Source organism: Phyllostomus discolor, chromosome 9 (assembly GCF_004126475.2).
Source record: "Phyllostomus discolor isolate MPI-MPIP mPhyDis1 chromosome 9, mPhyDis1.pri.v3, whole genome shotgun sequence".
Classification (NCBI taxonomy): Eukaryota; Metazoa; Chordata; class Mammalia; order Chiroptera; family Phyllostomidae; genus Phyllostomus; species Phyllostomus discolor.
Window position 1 is genome coordinate 31,129,620 of NC_040911.2, and position 17,045 is coordinate 31,146,664.

Here is a 17,045-nt window from a genome sequence, read left to right on the forward strand (position 1 = left end):
TGTGGGGATCAATGCCCCCCTAACCTATTACCATGTTGTTCAAGGGTCAACTATAGTTATATTGTCAGAAGAGAAACAGACTCCAGCAGAAAATATAACACTAATTTTCTGTTTGAACATCATCATGAGGGGGACGTCTGGGAATTTCTCTGGCTCACAAGAAAGCTGATTCTAATTTTAGACACATTTAAATTTTAGAAAGCTCTTTCTTGAGATCTATCTGCCTGTAACTTTTTGAAGTCCAAATATCTCAATTTAATTGAGAGGTGAGGGAAACTGATGTCTCGGCTAACCTAATTTATTATTGCTAAAGTAGGGAGTCAGTGTTAGAAATTTAAAAAAATTTTCACTCATGGTATTTTTCAGTATTTTGATATCTTCATGTAACTGGTAATGTTGCGACTCTTTCCTTCACTGAAATGACACCATTAAAGAACAAACTAGTTTGTAACATCCAGACTGTGCTTTGCTTTCTGGATTCTACTTTCTCTTTTAGATAAAAGGAGTTCTACCCAACGGGTATCACTTCCTCAGAAAAATACCTTATAAAATGTTGTATGTATTTTCCCCCCAAAGGCTGGATATGTTTTGCACATAATGACTAAACATAGTCCTTTTCTTAATAACCCTCTCAACTTCTCTAGAGTCAAACATTGCTTTGATTTTAATTCAACGGTACTTGACTATTTTAAAAACATGCCAGGTATCAAGACGAGGCATGTATAATTCTTAGCCATATGCTTAACAGATACGTAACCTTGGAAAAAAAGACCTGGTTTTCTTTTATGTGTTTTGGCTTGTATATTAAAAAGATGAATAAAAACTTACTTTGAAGAACGTGAAGGTATTGTGAAAAATAGATCTAAGGTCAGGGCTATTTGATTCAGTAACTAAGGAAATGCTAAATAGCGACTTTCAAATTAATTTTTCTCTGGTTTATTTTTGTATGTAAAATACATTTAAAAAAACGAAAGGAAGAGATTGGTAATCTTTACAATTGCATTTTAAAATGTTTATTTCCACTGCACTCTTTTAGACTTACAAGAAGGATTCAGCAATCAAATATGATGCTCTCAGGAAGGAAACAGGGAAAGTTTGTGATTATTAGAAGAAAAAGTAGGACTTACCATTAAAATGGCCAGAGCCCCTGTGGTTCTGAAAAGCAGCGAAGTCATTGTCTCTGCCTCCCGCCGAGCAAATCCCTGGGAGCTGCTGCCTCAGTCCTTCCACCCCTCTGCACAGTCTCTGCCGTCTTCACGAGCCTACAGATGGCCTGTTATGCGGTTCCTCCCCACCCTAACCCAAGGATTGGTCTCACCAGCAACGCTTGAATCACTTTTGCTTCCAGGTAAAAATTTAGACACACCTCAATTCCTAAAGCAATGAAATCCTTTGTTGGAAGCTGAAGGAGTTCACAGGCTAAAGACCGTGTTTAATGGGAAGGTACCAGATGAATAATAAACTAATCACGGTGTGGCTGTGCACAAGCTAGCCCTGACTACACTGAAAAAGAATCCACTTGGCTTCTTCTCAGCGTTTCAATTAAAACTGAAAAGCAGAACAAAACACAAAAATCCCCCAGAACCTAACTGGTGGAAGAGCATTTATTTCTGGCCTGTCTGTATGTGGGTAGATCTAAAGTGAAGCAAGGGGTAGGTGTTAAGTCATAATACATTTTATTGAAAATAACTACGCATTTGAAGAAAAAACACCACATCAAGCAACTATTAATTTAGGTTTTAAACAAAAACAATTAGAAATACAATTGGAGTAAAGAGTTACATTGGTGGTGCCTTCGGTATTTGAACTATATAAATAATGCATTGCAAAATCAAATCTCTGATAATAATCACATGACATCTTTTCTGTTGTATTTCATTTAATTTATGTTTTTTAAAAAGGTAGGTAGCCTAGTAAAGGAGGTTATCTTTGTGCACTTTTAATTACTTAAGACATTTCCCCCAAAGAAAACCACCTGCCCACTGCTCCACATCTGTGTGCTTCTAAACGTTTGGACTCCAGCCTGAGTTAGGGGATAGGAAAAAACTACTAGCACCATTCATTCCAGTTTGCTTTTCACACTGAGTTTGCTTATCACACTAGAATTAGAAGCACTTTTAAATATTTCAGAATATTTAAAGAAAGGTTTAGTGGAAGAGCAATTTTATCTTTATTTATGCACTGGGTTTTGGAAGCTTTTTAGTTTCAGGGAGACCATTTAATCACAGAATATTTTAGGCAGAAAAGATTTTGTTGTCTACGAGCTGGAAAAGAACACTGTAGGCAAAAATCTAGGGGGAACAGTTGGCATGTTTTTAATTGTGGTCAAATGTACATAACAAAATTTACTATTTCATGTACTTTGAAGTGTCCAGCTGAGTGGCATTAAGTGCATTCATATTGTTGTACAAACATCACCATCATTTGTCTCCAGAAAAACCTTGTTTTTGTAATATGGTTTTTGTAAATAAAGTTTTATTGAAACACAGATGTGCCCATTTGTTTATGTATGATACTGTGAATGGTTGCTTTTGTGGTACAAGGGGAAGCTGAGCAGAGCTGAGTAGTTGGACAGAGACTGTATGGTTACAAAGCCAAAATTATTTACTAACTTCCAGAAAATGTTTGCTTTATTTATTTACATTTGGAAAATATTTGCTGACTCACGATTGCCACCATACACCTTAATAGTAGTATCTGTGACAATTCTGGTGGGCATTGACTTCAATAGAGAAATAATTAGTAAATAATTTTAAATCTGCTTCCACTTGGAAAGAAAATTTCTGAAGATCAGGTTTATGTTTTTAGATGTCCCTCTAAATTTCCGGGTGCATATTTTATGCAGGCTTTTATTAAAATCAGAAAGTGAACAACTGCTGAATCCCTTCCCACATGGAAAGATGGAAGTGTAGGGAAAAGTCTTTTCTGAATTAGGAAATAGTTTTTCGTGACTGGACTAATTAACAAATATGAGGAATATAAGCTGGATGAACATTATTAAATGTATTAGTGATTAATATAATGCAGAATTCAGTGATCATAATGTTGATTACTTTCTGACTTTAGTATTTGAATTTGTTTAAGGGTGGTGAGAATTTTGGATTTATATGTTTACATATTAGGCTTTTTGCTTATAACATAATGAGAGGAAATGCATATGCACAGGCAAAAGCTAGGAGGTACCACCATAATATAATAGAACTTGTTTTTTCGAATGAGGTGATTGTAGATATTGTAAGGGGAACTCACTTTTTAGATGCAATATGGCTCCAGCAGCAAAGGCATGTGGGAAATGTCGGACTCTCTGTGATTGTTAACTATGTTAGTGTTTGACTCTCTGTAACCTCAGGCTCGGCTGACTACCCAGAGAACCAGAATGCCAACCAGAGACAAATGTCATGCCCCCAGGAAGGAGGTTAATGAATGTACACAGTGTAATAACTGCCTGATGTTATCTGTTAACTTAGGAATGCACTGTTCTTTCTGGTGGTCTATGTGACCACCCACCATGTGATTTTACTATTAGCCCCCTATAAAAAGAGCCTCTCTCCTGGGTGCAGTGTGGATGCTTCCTGGCCCGCCAGCACTGAAAGCAGTTGCTTTGCCCATGTGGGTAAGTTTCTCCTATGAAAGTTCATGAGTTTGAATTTGGTCATGTGTTAGTTCTTCAGAATTGATCCTGAATTTAGACTTTTGGGGTTTTCCTCCAACAGTTGTACTGAATTAATTTTTTAAATTATGCCTGTATATACTTTCTGAATTTTGTTGGTAATGAGAATGTATTAGTTTTATAATTAAGTTATTTAAAAAATAATGTGAGCATAGCAAGCCTTTATAAATAACATAAACTTTAGGTCAGAGAAGAGGAGAAAAATGTAATGAATTTTTAATTCCTTCCTTCCCCATTATTTAAAATCTTGCAATTCTTCAGAGTGTTATTGTGTTAAAGACAAAAGAGATTTGTCTTTAAAAAACAACAGCAGTGAATTATGATACTCCTAGGCATATCCACATGTCGCTTTGTGGGCTAAATTCTAGATGTGGCTTACTTTCCTTTGATGTGTCTTTCCTAAAACTCCAGTTCTTTGACAATTTTAATTATTTAGGGCTTACAAATGTTCATTGTCATTCCACTTTTTCCTTACCTGAACATAGGTTAAGGATTTAACTGGTATTTCCCTATTGTATTTTGAAATACCACCTGAGGATTCTTGGTTGGGTGCTGTATCAAGGATGGGGTGCCCCTGTAGGAGAGCACAGTTCTTGGTCTGATGCAGGCTGGCTTCATCTACTTGCCCCAGTCAAGGAGGCCTGTAGAGAGTGATGACAAATCCCATTGTGCACTCCATAGACAGATGGGGCTCTCTCCTGCGTGCTCTTGGTAGTGCTTTAAGCTAAACACTTCCTTTCCTTTGGAGGACTGGGGACCTTGGTCAGGTAACAAAGCAGCCTGGTGCTGGGGCCACATGCACATGGTTGTAGGAAGGTAATCTGGAAGGCACTACAGTGCTTCCACTTGTTATTTTGTGAAAAGAAAAGAAGGGAGAATTATCTGTTGAATGGTTATCTTATTGTGCTCCAGATAATAATGGCTGTGGAAATCTAAGCACAACCTGAAACTGGCTCTTACTCAAGAGGCTGCAATAAAAATGAGGATCATCATAATAATAATAACCATAATCATTGAAAGGGAGCTTCATTGTATGTGTATGTTGTGCTTCTCCTCATGGGCCACATTGAAAGTATATTGAAAGTATAATAGGTGGACAGCAGCTACAACACATCACACATTGAAAAAGCTAAAGAAACCAGTCTTCAATTTGCTAGAAATTGAAGCAGGGCATATGGAGCGAAGCAGTAAGAAGGAACATTTATTCAAGTGCACGGTGGCTTCAGAGGTTTCCGTGACATTTCTAGTGCTCATTATCTGTGGCAGTTCCATTATTCATCAGGTAGAGAATGTTAATAAGACTTCGCTCTCACTGGCAAGCCTTCACTCGTCTTCATTTGTTTTGACTGGAAGCATATATTTAATATGTTTTGTATGTCAGACATTACTACTTTTGATATGTAAGTGTTTTTGAATGCCTCCACATTCATGAATAAAGATATTGGCCCCACAAATGATCTATTAACAAAATTATTCATATACCCTGAAATGGCCTCAGAAGTTGTGATCATCACTTTCGGTTACTTAAGATAATGGAAATCATACACCTCTTCTATTAGGATCATCACCTGAAGACACCCTTTCTGGTTGTCAGATTATGTAATGGCTGTGCACCTGAAGAGAACAGTCTGCACTTTATAATTAGTGAATGTAGAGCTGGTAATTTAATTTCCTGGTAGATGATAGTGTGTTGCAAGATTCACCATCGTCCTATGATTCCTGGAATTATTTACTTAAAAATTTATGTATTTTTTATCATATACTGAATCAAGCTTGAACTTCAGAAAGGTACATATGGGTGAACACACATTAAATTTTGTTTTACTTAAGCCGTGGACTCAGGTCAATGTCTTTTTGCTTCGACTTGGTTTAATTAAGCAGTTGCTTATTTGTGAGAATATTTGTGTAAGGTAGTAAACAGAGTAAGGAAGGAATTTTTGAAATGCACTTCGTTCAACAAAGTATTTCTTTAGGAAAAGCTTTTCGTTGGTTCTTGTGGTTTGTTGCAGATAAAATTGACAAGGTGGGATCTACTGACATAATGTATTTGGAATCCATGCAGTTTCTTTTCCCTGGGCTTCCTTCACACTATCCACATTCTTGACATCTCTCATGTAGCTCAGGCAATGGGTCTATGACTGAACTTTTATTCTTTTCTTGCCTTGTTCAACCCACCCCTCACTGAGCAACCTGAGTGCTATTTTTAAAAGGTTGTAGCTTCCAATGTACTTGGAACAGAATCGAAATTGTGAGTTGTGGCTTACTGGGAACTAGCCTGATCCATTCCCTGTTTTCCCTTCCAACCACAACACACAATCCCTCCCTCTCACATGTACCTTCTTTTGTTCTTCAAAAACCCTAAACTCTTTTTCTGCCTCTGGTCTTCACTTAGTTTCTCTCGCTCCCTCCTAGCTGGCTTCTCATTCATTAGATGGTAGTTTATGTGACCTTCTCAGAGAGGTCTTCTTGCTACCCACACATGAACACCCTTATCAGCATTATTATTATTTTTTGCTTTTAAAAATATTTGATTTATTTATTTTTAGAGTGAGGAGAAAGAGAGGGAGAGAAACATCAATGTGTGGTTGCCTCTCACATTGCACCCCCCAGGGGGGACCTGGCCTGCAAACCAGGCATGTGCCCTGACGGGGAATTGAACTGGCGACCTTTTAGTTCATAGGCTGGCACTCAATCCACTGAGCCATTCCAGTCAGGGCTCCATTATTATTCTTTTTATCAGTTCTTCCAAATTGCTTCCTGGGTCTAAGTTATGTGTAAGGTTGTTATTTCCTGGTAGGATTGCTTATATTGCCTTTCTCCACCACTTGACTGTGAGCTCTATCAGTGAGGAATCATGTCTGTCTCATTTAGTAGTATAGTCCCAAGGGCTTTGCAGAGTGAATAAATGAATACGTCTTTGAACATTTTGTGCAAGTGTAACTGCTGGATCAAAGGGCAACATATAGTTTTGGTTTTTCGTGATCATGGTATCTCCCCTGCCAGGTAAGTATTAGTTTTAGTTTTTAATAGATTTTCTTCTAAAACGCTTTATACCAATTTACATTCCCTCTGATAGTATAAGAAAATGCCCATTCCTCCTCTCTGTCAGGCATAAAGTTTGTTATAGGCAATTCTTTTCTGCTTCTTTCTTGAGAACAGTACTGTTGTGAGAAAACAGTATTTCAGTGCTATGAAAAGATTTGAGTGTTATTTATTTGAATGCTAATAGCTTATTCTGTTATAAAAATAAAATTAAGATCTGAGTATAGCAGTCTAAGAAACTGGACTCAGAACAGAGTAAGTTCTGGACCTCAATTAGTTCCAAAGGACCTACATCCCTCTTGGATCCAGCATCATCCTGGCCTTTCCACTATCTCAAGTGATATGATGTGACAAGGTATGATAATCAAATATGCAAAGTCAAATATTAATTTTCTATGCCCTGTAGTTATTGTTATGATCCTTTTATTTATACTTTTTTTATCTTCACCCCAAGACATTTTTTTTTCATTGCTGAGAGAGAGAGAGAGAGAGAGAGAGAGAGAAACATGAAAACATGAAACATTGATTAGTTGCCTCTTGTTTGCTCCCTGACCTGCGACCAAACCCACAACCAAGGCATGTGCCCTGACCTGGAATTGAACTGGTAATCCTTTGATTTATGGGATGATGCTCCAACCAACTGAGCCACACTGGCTGGGGGTATTTATACATTTTTAATCTTCATTTTGATGATAAAGAGAATGTTTTCGGTATATGTTGCAGCTGAGCCAGAGAAGAGTCCTCATGTATTTTTAAGTATCATGGGAGCCGTTACTCATGTTTTTCTAGCACTCAAATTGTACCAGTGTTATTGTTGATCATTCCTGAGGAAGGAAATTTTTTGATAATTGTTTTAATTTAAATCTCAACCCACTACTCTACCCATGGGAATAAATATGTAGAATGCTTCACCAGCTTCTCAAACCACTTGGCACAGGGCGTGGCTGCCAGTGGACATGCATGAAGCAGTGTCTATGCCCCCTGCTGGGCTGCAGACTGGTCTGTAGAGAGATGAACTCTGAAAACACCATGGCACATTAAAAACTGATCTGAAGATTTCAGGAATGACTGCAGTTGAGAACTACTACCTGCAATGTGGTAAGGAAAGGGGATGCTTCTCATAAATGAGTAGCCCATCGTTCATTATTATTCAGGGTCAGTGCATTTCTCTGCCAAAGACTCATGTGTTGCTGGCTTTTTACCTGGTGAGGATTCATATGCTAATGCTTTCTTGATTAGTAAGTTCCACGTAAGTTTGGCAAACCTGTAAAACTTGCACAGCTTATTGTACTGTGCATTTCATTACTGATGTCCTGACTAAGAGTTACAAAACCTCCTGAAAAGATAGAGAGAACAAAAATTTAAAGTGTGTTTTGTTTCTGCCCTTTTCAGGGGGCAGAATACCCTCCATGTCACGTGGATCTGTTTTGTACTCACGTAGTTACTTAGGAATGCACCGAACTTTGCGTCCAAACACACGAACATGTTCTTTTCCTCCCCTGTAGTCGGGACATGTCTGATTGGCCTTCCTTTGAACAAACACCATTGTTCTATTCATTGTCATTAAGAAGAGGATCAGAATCCATTATCTGCCTGAACTGATAAAAAATCCAGGTTGTACAGCAAAATGTCGTTTAGCCTATAGAATTTTTTCTAGGTTGTTTCACTTCACTTTTTTGAACATCATTTCAATTTACTTTCCTCTGTTGAAACTTTTGAAGATTCCTATGGGTGTATTAAACCTAAACATTTCTCAAAGCACAATGTTCACTGTGTGAATTTACATATGTTTTCTGATCTAGTGCTGGCTCAGCTGCAACGCATCCCACCTCTTTCTGGAAGGACACATCTTAAGACAAATGACAGGTAGAGAAAACTCTGCCTCTATTCTTCCTTGTTAGCACAGCACACTCATGAGTCAGTGTGGGCTTAGTTTCTGATGCGTAAGACACAGGCTGATTTTATGGACGTGTGCATGCTGTTAACTTGTGCAACACAGTGACTTAATGCTACACTGCAGTTCTGCATGTGAAGTCAGGGTTGACAGATTCTCAGAACACCCTTTTCAATCCTTTAGACTTTGAGGTGATGCAATTAATACTAATTTGGGTTGGCCAGCCTACATTTACAGAAAGTGCCTTGATCTTATGAAATTTATCTGTAGTTACTCTAAATTTCACTACACTGAAGGTTTTCCATTTTGGGGGGAACTCATTTTAATAATTTATATTTTGAGAGGAAATTATTTATATCTTCCAGTGGTTTCAAATGTATCATCATAAATTTGCACATAGACTTTCTAAAAGAAATTTTGAGGTTGATTTTATAGAATACTTCAATAATTTTTCTTTATCCTAGTAATGAAAATCAAGAGAGTAAAATGAGAAAAATATTCTATTCAGCCTTAGTTAAAAACTGTAAAATATTTGGAAGTAACTTCCTTAAGAATGTATAGAAGAATATTAATGAAGGACATAAGACAAGATCTAAGAAAACAGAAAGATATTATGTTCCTGGATGAGAAAAATTTCTACTTTAAAATGTCAGTTCCTCAAAGGAAAAAAAATTAATGCAGTTCTTAGCTTTGACCTGCAGTCTACATAAGGGATGGAAGTGGAGGAGGATAAAAAGATCTAAAAATCTATATGGTAGAAAAAAATGTCCTCAACAGCTAATAAATGCAGGATTAAGAAGAGTGATGAAGTGTTCTTCCCTTACCAAGTAGCCAAATTCACTATAATACTGTTATGATTCAAGAAGCAACTGTTCACTACCACTGTTGCTTCTAGACTCCTGTTTCTTCATGAGGGGGATTCAGCTACAGTAAAGTAGACTTCACTCGCACCCCTCCTGCGCTCCAGTGCCTGCCTGGATGGAGGACAAGTCATCCGACTGGTGAGTGTGGGGGCAGGACTTGTACACGTTGTGTTTAGCCCACTGCCCCTTCCCAGTCTTCGCCACTTTTTACCTTGTCCACTCCTTGGCTCTCCAAGGCTACTTGCTGGGTAAATAAGTGGGTGGCTGAATCATTGGATGAGGGGGTAGGGATGAAGAGAATTGAACTGTAATTCTTCGCTGAGCTCCAGATTGAATAGAAAAGTCAAAAGCTAGGAGTGAGAGGCGGAGCCAAAGACCCATAGGGGTCCCGATGACTTGCAGTGGGGCTTCCTTAAGGCACATAGTTTGTTAGCAATAAAAACATCTTTTTGTTATGATGTAATCAGTAAACATGCAATATAGAAAGTTAGAAAATACAAGCAGGCAAAAAAGAAAAGGTCACCAAATTCTCACCATCCAGAGATCACTTCTCTTAATCTTTAAAGTAGTACAGGTCTTGTTTGGAAGACGAGGCTAATTACCTTTTCTTTGAAGGGTGCTTGGGAGAATTAAATAATTCAATAAGTGATGTGAAAGAAATGCATAGCATAACATTTAAATACATGGAAGATAAACATTTGTTTCATTTCCTGCTTGAAATTCTTCCCCTTATTTTCCTATTCACACAAATGTGACTTTTTGTTTTAGCCAAAATGAGAGTCTACTGTACGTGCTTGTCACTTGTTTTTTTATAAGAGTGATCTTTACCTTTCCAATGCAGTAAATATGTATCTTCTTAAATACTTAGTTCATATTCAAATTCCCTCAAATAATAAAAAGCGTTTAAAGCTCATTTATCCTGTCCAAATTAGAATCTAATTCAGAACCACAATTCCATCTTAAATTTATTTTAATCTGGTTTTATTTTTGTTTTATTATTTAAAAAATGACCCCAACATGTGGTAGAGACTGAGCCGGTTGGTTATCTTACAGAATGTCCCACTACTGCACTGGTCTCGTGGTGGTTAACTTATTCCCTCTATCTCTGCTATAATCCCTTGTATTTTCTGAAAGGTTTTCTTAGACTCTGCCGAGGAATAAATGCTAATTAGCCATAAAATGAGGCAGTATAGAGCTTTATTGGGGTTTGCATGTCCAGGCAAGGTTTTTCGGTTTGCTCGGTGGGGCCGAGAAAGCTGAGAGCAAACAGGGAATATGGCGGGGTTTTATTTTGGTTGGCCCTCTTCATGGGGGCTGGGGATTGGTCCCCTTCGAACAAAGCGGCAACATATCATTGGCAGTTCTCCTCGCGTCCTGGTTTGACGTCAGCCACCTTTTCCGGGTTGTAGTTCAGCCGTCATGTTTGTAGTTCAGCCGCCATTTTGTCCTACCCCACCCATCCTGACATTTTCCTTATCCCAGTTAAAGGTTTTTCAGGTTAAAATCAAGCGTTTTTGTCCAGAATGCATCCTATGTCCTTCATTTTGCAGCTCACCAGAAAACGGGATAATATCTGAGTGACCCATTTGTTTCTTATTTGTTTGCTTTAACACTGCTGACTAATATTCAGGTTAGGCAGACTTTAGGGAAGATTCAAATGATCTGAAGTATTGGTCTTTTTAGCCTGTGAGACAAGTTCCAAAATATGGCTGGGTAGTTCAGTTGGTTAGAGCATCGTCCTGATACACCAAGGTTGCAGTCTCAATCCCACTCAGGGCACATACAAGAATCAATCAATGAATGCATAAATAAGTGGAACAACAACTCTATGCTTCTCTGTCTCTCTCTCAAATCAATTAATAAAAATGAAAAAAGTTTTTAGAAGTCCCCCAACATTTAAACTGCTAAAGCCTACTGTTGCAAAAATATATTACATACTAAACCGGCTCCTTGGTAATATTCTTCAATGTCCAAAGACAAAGCAGTTTGTGAAGCTGCCAGGAGTTGCGCCCAGTTGGTCACAGGCTGTCACAGAGGGAGGCAGCCTTGGAGTTCAGAACTGAGAGCTGGGTCAGCCCAGTTCCCTCCCTTCAGCAAGTTACTCCGCACGAATTCAGCAGCACGGAGGCACTGAAGAGATTCATGTGAAATGCAGATCCGAGCATGTGTTTTCCTTGGTTACATCCCTCTAGCAACTCCTCAGCTCCCGTACGATAAACTTTCAGCTCTTTAACATGGATGCATGTTTTCTATGATGTGGTCCAATGGATGCTTAAGACTCATGGCCTCCCATTCCCTGGCATGTACTTGATGCTTTTTAGGTTGTGTCACACCAGACTGCAGATTGCTGGGATTCCCCCACCCCCTAGATCCCTCCTCCCCACCTATTTGCTGGCTGCTTCCTTACCACTAAGCTCAGGATTCACATTCTCCAGGTTGTAGCTCTGGTCTTCCAGACTAGCCTGTGCAGTGCCTCATGCCTATACACAGCCTCTTGGGTGAAGCCTGCTCAAAGATTATACTGAAATATTTGCTTAGAAGTTGATCGCTCTTACAAGTATATCACTTTCCCACAGATGAGACTTTGTCTTATTCCTTTGTAGCACCCGTGCCTAGCCTGTTCATGTCAGATCCTCAGTAAATATTTGTTGAAATGAAATGAACTCAATGGATTGAAAATCTGGGAAAATTGTGGGCTAGGGATTGTGCCTCTGGAGGCTTACATTGAATGAGCAGGTTTGGGAGTCCTGGAAGAAAATCTAAGATCAGCATCAGAGATACTAGGTCAGACTTTAGAGAGTGGGTACGTATCAGTGTCTGAAAAGTCTTGTTATGTTAGCACCAGAAGTCCAAGTCAGGTAGGAGGGAGAAGCAGCCAGAATCAAAATCAAGAGTTAGGTGGTTAGAGCTAGCAGGAGAAAAACCAACAAAAATGGGAATAGAGTATGAACTAGGAACAATCCTTCAGAAATCATAAAAAGCAACCAGTCACCCTGCTCCAACTGGGGACAGGAATGTCTACTTTAGGACAGGACTAAGTCTGCTCTTTGTCATGCAGGCTTCCTGGTGAGGTCAGAGCAGGCGGGGCGGGTGTGGCTGGTTCCGGAGTGAGGCAGGCTCCCGAGGGGCTGGGGAGCCCAGACTCCTAAGCACCCTCAGGGTGCTTCCCTCCTCTGGTCTGTCTTTCGGGATGCTGCCCTCCTTCTCCTTCCTGTTGCTTCAGGATTTTTCCTTCTCCCTGCCTACCAATTTTCTGTTTTTCCTTTCTCTCTTTCACACTACTGAGCAAAATGTACACCTGAAGTTTGTACTAATCTCTTTATCAGGAGATTTTCTGTCCTGTATTTTCACTAGAAATGTGTCACCCCCAAACTATTTTTACTCTTAAAAGAAGACCCCAGATTGCTCGATACTTATTTGGATTTAATTAAAACCCACTCTGCTAGAGCTTGAAGGAAAGCAAGCTGCTGTGTGTGGGGAAGTGGATGCATAGATTCCAACACCTCCCCCCATCCCACCACACCCAGCGCATCCAGAAGGGCAGCATGGGGGAGGTGTGGGGTAACTCAAAACCTGGAGGAGTTCTGGAGGACCTTTTACAACAGTTCTCTCTCAGGGGACAGTGTTCTCTAGAAGGCTTTATCCCCAGCTTCCTCAGTTGGTGATTTCATACTTGGAGTTTTACTCACAAATAGGATGTTCCAAAACTGGTTTCTTCTTGAATCCGGAATGCCTGGAATGCCTCAGGTCACTCTCCTTTCAGGAAAGATTTAGCATTTAACAGGGATTATCTGATTAAGTGAGAACAGGTGAGAGTTGGGCAATGTCAAGCCCAGAACTCACATTTTACAAGTGATAACCACGAAGTCCAGAGAGGTAAGCGACTCCCCTGCCACTGCAGAGCTCTTCAGTGGTGAAGCCTAGGTGAGAATCCCAACCCCAGTGTCCAAGTTAGGATGACAAATTGCTCCAGAGCAGAAGGCATGGACACATGTCTCAACATCTACAAAGCACAATCTATTTTGTACTCCAGAAGGTGACTATCCAAGCCAAGAGTCAAAAGTGGGGCTTGCTAGGTTCAATTTAAATGAAAGATGTTATGATGCACCTCCAACCCACTGCCTTTTCTCCATGTAGATGAACTGTGTTTCCTTAGTAATGAGTATAATAGGCCTATGGTAGAGGAGGATCACTGAGTATTCATGTTCATATATTGTTCTGCAGTACTCCAGGAATTTGATAACTTCCTTATTTTTCCAGTGCTTTCCAGGAAGAGGTATTCTGTACGAAACATCTTATCTCATGCTTAGCTTATCTTCATGTGATGTGAATATGAGGGGATACCCCCCCAAACTGGAATTTATTTATAAAAAATCACGTATTTATCCTTACATGTTTAAACTTCAGACACCTTCAAAGTACTCTCCATTTGGTGCAATACACCTATCAAGACTTTTTTCCACTGCTCAAGACAGTTTTTGAACTCATCGATTTTGATGCCTTTTAGTGTTTCTGCCATTTTTTGTTTCACCTCTTCCACATCATGAAAATGTTTCCCTTTGAGGACTTTTTTAATTGAATAAAGAAAACAAAAGTTGCCCAGGGTGATGATTTCTCCTTTAGAAAGATAGAGTCCCCCGTAGTCTACAGATAGCTAGGGAAGATACTTTTGATAACAATATTAAGAAGTGATTGAGAAGGCTAATTCAGTCAATTTAAGTACTCATTCTGCGGGCATATATTAAGTGTCTAACGTATTCCAAGCACAGTTAGGGCCTAGAGATACAAAGATGAATGAGATAGTGGTGGAATCCTGGATCAGGGTGTGTGCATGAGTTTGGAAAGAAAGGCACAGATTTAATTCGTGCTGTAAAGGACTTTACAATACATGACTAACTGTCATGTGAAATTGACAAATATTTAATGAATGCCTAAAATGGTGACTGTGTTTTCTAAAACTCGACTTTGTCTCTCACGATGAGTGTGTAAGAGAGCAATAGGTAGATGATTGTAAGTTCAGACTGAAAGGGATGGTAATAGTAATTCATCAATAAGTATGAATCTGTCCTAGAAATCCAGAAGATATGCTTGGTATTCATTATGCACATCACCCAAGAACCACCAATTGCTCCAAATCACAAAACTCATTATAAAGCATTTTCTATTTTGGCCAGATTTTCCAGTTGACAAAGTGGTGGATGTTTTTTCTTTTAAGTATTCACTGCTAATCAGCCTTTATGGAACTTAGTACTTTCAGCTTCAGCCTTTTTCCTGTTAAGCTACATGCTTTGCTGCCTTCACTGAGGGTGCTTGACAAGTACATTGTCCAAACATGCAATGAACAGAACACACCCTGATCCTCAGAGGAAGGATACACTTTTCAATTCCATGGAAGTCATATTCCTAAACCCCTGGGATTTGCTGTAGTCTCTTCTCCCCTCCCCTCCTTTTGCTCTCTAGGGGAGGGAACAGTGTGGGGGAGGAATTTGGGAGGAGTCTGCTGCCCCTTTGACCTGCTGCGTTTTCAGTTCTAAGGTAGCCTGTGGTGCAGGGCAGAAAGAATCTGTTGACTTGGAGAGACGGGGAGAGGCTGGAGTTAATGGAGGGTAGGTGTCCTGTTCCCTCTTCCCTAGAGAGCAGCCGCTCCCTCCTTCAGCTCTTAGCTCGCTTCCTCTCAGCAGAAATCAAGGCTCCTATTGGCCTCCCAGCAGAAAATCTGAAAATTGAAGGAAGAAGGAAGGCACTAACTACTTAGACTAGCTAATTATTAGAATGTGATTAAAATTTTCTTCTTTTCATTTTTTTATAATTATTTTTCGCTGATACATTTTATGAAATTGGGGAGGGTGAAAAGTGTTAAGGTTCCAGTTAACTTATTGTAGCACTTGCTGTGTGATTTTGTTCTCAGGTGCTATTAGATTTCAGCTGTCGGTGGAAGCAGCTGGACTCTAACCAGGCTGTGAGGATTATGAACACATAGCACCCATAAGAAAGAATTAATGACTTGTTAGCTTGTGATATTTGTTTCGGGAAGTTTGCACCCCAGCTTGTCATTGTTAATGAAAGTGATGACTGTCCTGGCTGGTGTGGCTCAGTGGATTAAGCGCTGGCCTTCAAACCAAGGAGTTGCCGATTTGATTCCCAGTCAAGGCACAGGCCTGGGATGCAGGCCAGGTCCCCAGTGGGGGGCGTGAGAGGCAGGGAGCAATGTATCTCTCGCACATTGATGTCTCTCTCTCCCTCTTTTTCTCCCTCCCTTTATCTCTCTCTAAAATCTAAATAAAATTTTTTAAAAAAGTGATTACTGGATAAGCCAAATGTTTCCTCATGTGTCTTGATCTTCCATCCTCTGTGTTCAACAGTTAAAACAAAATATTTTATCTTAGTTTTTCATCTTCTTCTGTCACAGTAGCTTCTCTGCTGCCAGTATGTCAGTGCAAGTAGAAGAGAGATTGTGGATTCTCTAAGTTAAAGGAGGCAGGGTGAGGGGTGGAAACATTGGTTTGAAATGATGGAAATGGAAAATAACAGGGAACAGGCAGGTACTTGAAATCCACAAATTGTGAAAGATTAGTCATAGTTTAATGTAGCTGGACAATGTGAAAATCTCAATTTAAAAAAAAATTAAAACTCAAGAACAAAGATAACTAATAAGTGCCATCTTAGGTTAAGATCTGCCAGTATCATGTCAGATCATGTCTCACCTTTGCTGGGAATATTGTTCCCTGTGAAGCACACATTTAAATCTAAGTATCTTTCTTGATAGATGGTTAACCTACTTCTGTCAACCAGCCTGCAGGTGGCAGTTGAGCAATGCCAGTGTGGCTAGAGGTTCAGGTTTTCTCATGGCTTTTTGGGGGAGAGATTTTTTCAGGGTTAAATTGTTAGAGGACAATTTGGTACTTTCTTAGAAAATTATAGCTCATAATTTTGGTTCTAGGATTATACTATACACAGATCAGGGCTGAACACATTATAGAGAGCAGAGCCTGTATTGTCTTCAGTCTAAAGAATGAGTAACTTCTATGGCCATCAAAAATATCCTGGGACAAATTAAGTCTTGAGAGCTGGGGATATCTATCTAAATATTTCTCTGTAATACTGGCACCCTTACAAATGAGTGTAGGATTCATAATGATATCTTAAATCTGTTGGGTTCACGGATTCAGTTTCAGAGCTGGAAGGACACCTGAAACTCCAAAAATGTAAAAAGCTTATTATAGTTATGATAATTGCATTTTGGCATATAAGGTATTTTCACTAATATCCAGGACTTATCTTGTTAATAATTTGCTGTAATATACAGATTCTTAAATATGTGCATAGGCTTTGACCCAGAAATTTCATTTTTAATGGAAATAATATAAGGCATAGGCAAAGCTCCATGCCATTATTTATAATATAAAGGAGTAGAAGAAACCCAAATGTTCATTCATGGGATGAAATATCCCTTAAAATATTTTCACAAAGAATTTTAGATGTAAAAAGTAGGCACAGCCCTAGCTGGTATGACTCGGTTGGGTATTGTCCCGCAAAGCCAAAGGTCACTGGTTGGATTCCAGGTCTGGGCACACAC

At 39.3% G+C, this 17,045-nt stretch overlaps 1 protein-coding gene across 1 annotated transcript in view; it reads right to left on the bottom strand.

Moving 5' to 3' along the window:
• Positions 1-1,249, bottom strand: part of DSG3 (desmoglein 3) — a 29,696-nt gene extending 28,447 nt beyond the window's left edge. The window contains exon 1 of the mRNA XM_028524359.2: positions 1,128-1,249. Coding sequence (XP_028380160.1) covers positions 1,128-1,175 — 48 coding nt within the window. The 5' untranslated portion in view covers positions 1,176-1,249. The remainder of the gene's footprint in view (positions 1-1,127) is intronic.
• Between the last annotated feature and the right edge of the window lie 15,796 nt (positions 1,250-17,045).